Source organism: Nymphaea colorata, chromosome 13, assembly GCF_008831285.2.
Source record: "Nymphaea colorata isolate Beijing-Zhang1983 chromosome 13, ASM883128v2, whole genome shotgun sequence".
In the NCBI taxonomy this organism is placed as follows: Eukaryota; Viridiplantae; Streptophyta; class Magnoliopsida; order Nymphaeales; family Nymphaeaceae; genus Nymphaea; species Nymphaea colorata.
This window is the reverse complement of record NC_045150.1, coordinates 12,929,691-12,935,629: the sequence shown is the minus strand read 5'-3', so window position 1 is coordinate 12,935,629 and position 5,939 is coordinate 12,929,691. Positions and strand designations below refer to the sequence as shown.

Sequence of the window (5,939 nt, the reverse complement as noted above, 5' to 3'; positions counted from 1 at the left end):
CAACTGCCCTCATGTCAAAGACCATCCATCTTCAAGATGGCAGGTACGTTAACTTGTGCCGTCTTTTCTACATGATTCTAATGGTTCTACTTATGTGGCGTCCACTACAATTGGTATTTTGCTGCAGAGGAAATGAGAAAAATGGAATGAAGTAAATAGTTTAACGAAAACATCAACACGATGAGGGTGCGACTTTATTCATTTCTATTTTTGTAACACAAGGTAGGTAAAGAAAAAGGGTCTGGTATTTTATATCATGCGTTGAAAATGATCTACATTAGGGGAATGTGTGCTCCTAATTCAAGTAATACTGCCGCTAACCAGACCAAATTTTTCTATCTTGTTGGATACAAAAAGTTAATGTTTTGCCATAATGAAGTTTTTTATGTTCTAAATGCTTTTGCTAAATTTGCCGCCGGGGTTTGCGATAATTTGGTAGGCCATCCTGGCATTACCGGGAGGTATATCTCTTGCTGCAAGTTTTAAGCTGAATGTACCGTCAGAAGCTTCAAACGCTTAACCGACCGGCGATAGCTAAACTGCTGAAGTGCCCTTGCTTCAAACGCTTAACCGACCGGCGATAGCTAAACTGCTGAAGTGCCCTTGCTTTCACACAGACACACCCACAGACACATAAAGAAGGAAGAAAAAGGTTACGTTTTGTTTCCTCGCGGCTACCAGTCAAATTGAAAGGATGCTTGGGGTTCACATGAAGGCGAGGAACTGTATCTGCTGCGCGTGTCCAGACTTCTCCCTTACCTTCTTAATTGGAGTGAAGAGCTCCCCAGTTTGCAGTCCAAGGATTGATGCTTACAAAGATCGAACTGATGATCCAACTTTGCCGACCGGCCAGACCAACCAGCGGCACTCTGCAGCCTTGGCTCCATCGATGAAATGCCATTTCTGAAAGAACATCGCGGCCTTTCCTTGATTGCATCCGAAAGTTTGAGACTTTTCGTCTTTCCGTTAATATCGACCAGCTCTTTGACTTTCAGAAACACCGGCCGAATCATTCAATTCTTCAAGTTGGTGAGCTGCCTCTTCCCAGCGGCAGTGGCGCCATTAAAGGCCGTTGGTCCTTAAATTCGCGATTCATCATTGGTTCCTGGTCAACTCTATTAATGAGGCTGCTGGATGAGGCTACCGTTGTGTCTGTGCTCAAAAGCAGAAGGCAAAGCCATATGAAAAGCAATGTCCGTGATCTTCAATTTCGTCGCCGGTTCTTGCCCCTGCTGTTGCTTCTCTCCCCGATTGGTAAGGGTCAAAAGAAAAGGAGTGGGGAACTGAAGGAGATGATGGCACCAGCGTTCTTCCCTTGTATGTTCTTCTTTCTCTCGTCTTTCTTTGCTCTGCGTTGCTTTGGTGGACCCATTTTCACAGAGTTTATCCGGCCGAATTTCACTGCTACCAACCTTGGATTCGTTGACAACAATGATGTTTTCCTGGCTTTCAAATCTAACATCTTCCGAGCTTCCATCTGCAACCCTGCTGGTAATGGTGAGTTCTACCTCTGCGTCCTGCATGTTGAATCCAATCAGGTTGTCTGGTCAGCTAATCATGACGAACGGTGATCGGATTGTCTTCTTAACGGCACGGTGATCGGATTGTCTTCTTAACGGCTGGGATACTCATTTACGGCGCCAATGGCAGCTTGGTATTGGACAAAGTTTAGGGTCTATTTGGTAGGAGGAAAAGGGAGGTAGGAGGAAAAGGGGGGGATTGAGCAATCTCTCCTTTGTTTGGTTAGCTAATTAGAAAGGAGGGAAAGTGATGGAAAGGGGTAAAGTATCCTCCCAAATCCGTCTTGGGAAGGAAAGAAAAAAAAGTAAGTGGAAGAGTTTTTTATTCTCACACTACTCTTCATTTTCTTTCACTCATTTTTAAAATCCATTAGTCTTTTTTTTCATTCCATTCATTTCTCTTCCCTTTCTATCCAAACATTTTTAATCAACTCTTTCCATTCCATCTCTTCCACTTTCTCTTCCCTTCCCTTTCCTTTCCCTCCCTTTTCATCCCTCCCTTTCCCTCCTACCAAACATGCCCTTAGGTCACAAGCCGATGCGGTGTCTTTGGTTCACTTAGAGGACACAGGGAATCTGTGGCTTTTGGATGGAAATAGCATATGAAAACGGGTTTGAGTCGGATCCACTAATGCCGAGCCTTATGACCCAAATCTGTAAAAGTTGATGCTTGAGCACTTTGAAAGAGACAAAGTGGAACAAAGGTAAACATTTTATTTCCACGCAAATTTGGAAGTTCAAATGCTATACATGGTGATGCATAAGAAAGCAGTTCCCATGAACCGTCATAGATATATGGAATTGGATTGCGGATCTGATTATCTAAACCTCTGGGACTGCACAATTTCTTATAGCCAAGCAAGGATGTCAATTGGTCCAATTTGCGATTGATCAGACCCTGTTTCGATGTAGAATGGACTGGTAAAGAAAATGAGGTCACACAATCAGACCCGGTTTCGATGTAGAATGGACTGGTAAAGAAAATGAGGTCACACAATAAAGGTTTCTATATAATTTGTACCAAAGCCGGATCATGACTCCAAGATCTGAAATGTTTACCATATTTCACATGTAAATCCAGGATATTAGACTAGTACATGGACATGATTTGGTTTCAGAAAATGCAACAAGAGTCTGAACAATGCCCACCCGGACTTGATTATCATGGACTCAGGAAGCCTGTTTCTAAACCTGAATCTGGTTCATATAGTGAAAATCTGGATCCCCAAATGGACCAAATCTAATTTGGTCAAGAAATTTGTGTCCAACGGATCTCACTGGATACGGCTAGACCTGGATGTAAAACGGATATCATAACAATTACAGTCATTTATCAAATGAAATAGAAGTAGAATTTGTAGATCTATCTAAACATGAGAGTTGGCAGGCTAAGATCTAGATCCAGTGACGCCAAACTCCATGGCTGCATTTTGATGCAGCTTAGTTGTGAATATCAGCTCTGGACCAAAGCTCTCCAGATCCAAGGAAGAATTGAAGATCAACCATGTCGAAATTAAAAAAAAATCTGCTGCAAAGTTTCCATACATCCCATATTCAAGAGCCTTTCTTTTGGAGAACAAGTTCTTGGATAGCACATCGATTGAGTCCAAGCTCACTGTAGGTCTAAAACAAATGGAAATGTAGGTCCAAAAGCAAAAGATGTAGAGGCCCCCTGCCACTTTGCAGGAGACTCTTAGGGGAGAACGAACAAGCTTGTTTGGATCAGAGTGAGCGAAGAAGTCCTATTTCATTTCACCACCCTTGTGAGAGCCGAAGCTCCCCTGCCCCCAAGGTCTAAGGCTGTGTCGCGAGTATTTGTTGATCCAAAAATCTACCAGATGTCGTGATCTCAGTTTCTCCTATTCAAAACCAGGGGGTCTAAGGGGAATGAATGGGAGGGACAGATGATGAAGTTATGTAGTGATGGTGCCTCACACTTCAAGCTTAGCTCCGAACCTTTTGGGAATTGCGTCTAAGTGGAAGTTGAGGGCGACCAGTCCACCCCATAGTTACAGAAAATGCTTTGGGTACGGGTCTTCTGGATCAAATCCTGTTTTAACTGTGTGAAATAGGAGCATTTCAGATTTAAAATCCAATGATGGCGTTTGGATCTAAATCCTGTCTAACTCCAATTTTGTCATAAAAAGGTTCGATTTGGTAAAGAATTAGATCCGACCCATTTTCGAAAGAAGCTTCCCACCAATGGTAAGAAGTACCGATGAAAAGGGTGAAGGTCAAAATGGGAATTAATGTTTTCCGAACAGCTACTCGCCACACAAGATGCCATGTTCGTGACCATGACAGAGTCGGACGTCACATGACTTGAAACATTTTTCTATTTTTTCTCATAATTTATTTTCACTCTCTGTATATCCCCCTCTCTCTTCAAATATATTTTATATATTTGTACAAACAAATGAGATTTAATTTTCAAGAGAGCACAAAGAGATTTCTAAACTATTTTGACCATAATGATGATTCAATTGTTGAGTTTGATGAGACTCAACACTTGGATCATAGAAGCCAACACGCATATGCACACACACACATATATATATATAATATAAAAGATTTTACAACATTTCAAAAAATCAATATTTTTTGTTTTTACATCATAAGAGTGCACCTGCATAAGACTTGGTTCCATTTGTAATCATCTAAACCTAATTAACTCAAGCCTTAGGTCTGACAGTTTTAAGAGGATCAACGTAACTAGTCGGGCTAGTGGATACTCATATTACATTGCCAATTTGATTTCCATGAGTTATACTCTCATGCATTCTATGGAGGTAAACTCAAGCAGCATCGAGCTCGCTACCCAATAACTTATTTTACTTTTAAATATACATTTTATTATAATTAATTATATTTATATATTACATTATATTTTTATATATTTTATGTTCTTGTCGTAGCATAAGAAGTTGACACCTTAGGAGCTCCAAATAGTGACTATTCACCTACCAGCCGCTGCCCCCTTCCCTCTGGGATGGACAGTAGGTGGCTTCAATTATAACACAAAAAGGCTAGGAGACCAATCCTGAAATTTTCTGCAGAAAATCTTCAACATAAATTATGCACCGAGAAAAACGCTAGTTGCAATCGATCGAGCCATGGCCATTTCATTCATCCACATATTTTGTTTGTCAAATCTAACAATACAGATACCCGATACAAAATAATATTTAAATTTCATCAAAATTAGACTTTTTTTTTTCTCAAGGGCACTAACACATAGTCAAACTTAGACACTTCAAAAAATATTGGACCTTTTAACTATATCTGCAATAAAATTATATGAAGCACTATTAAATAATATGAAGCACTAATATACAATAAATCAAATCATGTCAGTCTGTGTGGGCAACTACCACTTTATTTTAAGCTATTGTAAAAGTTTGATGTGTGAGAGGAAGGAAGAAGGTTGGTGGGAATTCAGTAATGTCACACCCGTGAACCTCCCATTAGGCAGCCGTGGAAACCCAACAGGTCCGATCGACTGGGTCAATTATTGTCCGCATAATCCGATGCACCTTATATGGATCCCGAATTATCAGGACCAAGCTTTGGATTTGGAGTCACATTGAATTATTTGGATCCAATGTGGATTACTGGGCCAGTGGAACTGGATATGGGTTATCAGACGTTGGTCACAACCCGATCCTACTCACAGATCCAAATGGAGGACAGATTGGTTTACTTTTATAAACTTGTGCTAAAGGTCCAGACATGGCCGACCGGGAATCATTTGGTCATTAATTACAGTAGTCACCGTTTTTATCCTTTTTTCTAGTTTTCAATTAGAAAAGTTTTACATTAATTTTTTCACTTTTTCTTACTTTCCAGGTTTTTCTTACTAAGACAACTCATGAGCAGCCAAAAGTTTGTCTGCTGAATTATGTAATCCAAAATAAAGGGGATCCAGCAAACCAAAGTAAAAAAGGGAGCAGAAGAAGGAGGTAAAAGCCCTTTTATATTGTGTTGTCTAAATAAGGCACTAATAAAGAAAAAAATACACAGGAAACAAACAGAAAATTCACCATTCCAGTCTAGATTATGAAATTTGTGCAACAAAACGTTTGACATTGACCACATTACATTTTCCATAGATGTCATTAACATTCTTAAGGTCCTTCAAATCAGCTAACCTGCCAAGCAGATTGTTCAAATTTAAATTTGAATTTTATATTCCTAATTAACAAATAATGTATGCATAATGCACATGATTGTATATCGACATCAAAGCCTGAATAATGCCTTAATACATTCAACTGCTATCAGCGCTGTAATATTAGATTCCATTAATGAGTTTGTTGCCGATGATTCACCTACAACGCTTGATTCAATGCTATCTGATCCAATCCCTACCCCCTCTCTCTCGCCCTCTCCCTCTTCATGTCTTTTGCTCTCTCAAGAGGA

At 40.0% G+C, this 5,939-nt stretch overlaps 1 protein-coding gene across 1 annotated transcript; it reads left to right on the top strand.

Annotated features, from left to right (window-relative positions):
- The first annotated feature begins 516 nt into the window (after window positions 1-516).
- Window positions 517-5,506, top strand: LOC126410699 (uncharacterized). Its single transcript, XM_050081283.1, has 2 exons — window positions 517-1,497; window positions 5,367-5,506. Exons 1-2 carry the CDS (start codon window positions 1,122-1,124, stop codon window positions 5,378-5,380), a joined length of 390 nt encoding a protein of 129 aa, XP_049937240.1. The 5' UTR covers window positions 517-1,121; the 3' UTR covers window positions 5,381-5,506.
- The last annotated feature ends 433 nt before the right edge of the window (window positions 5,507-5,939 follow it).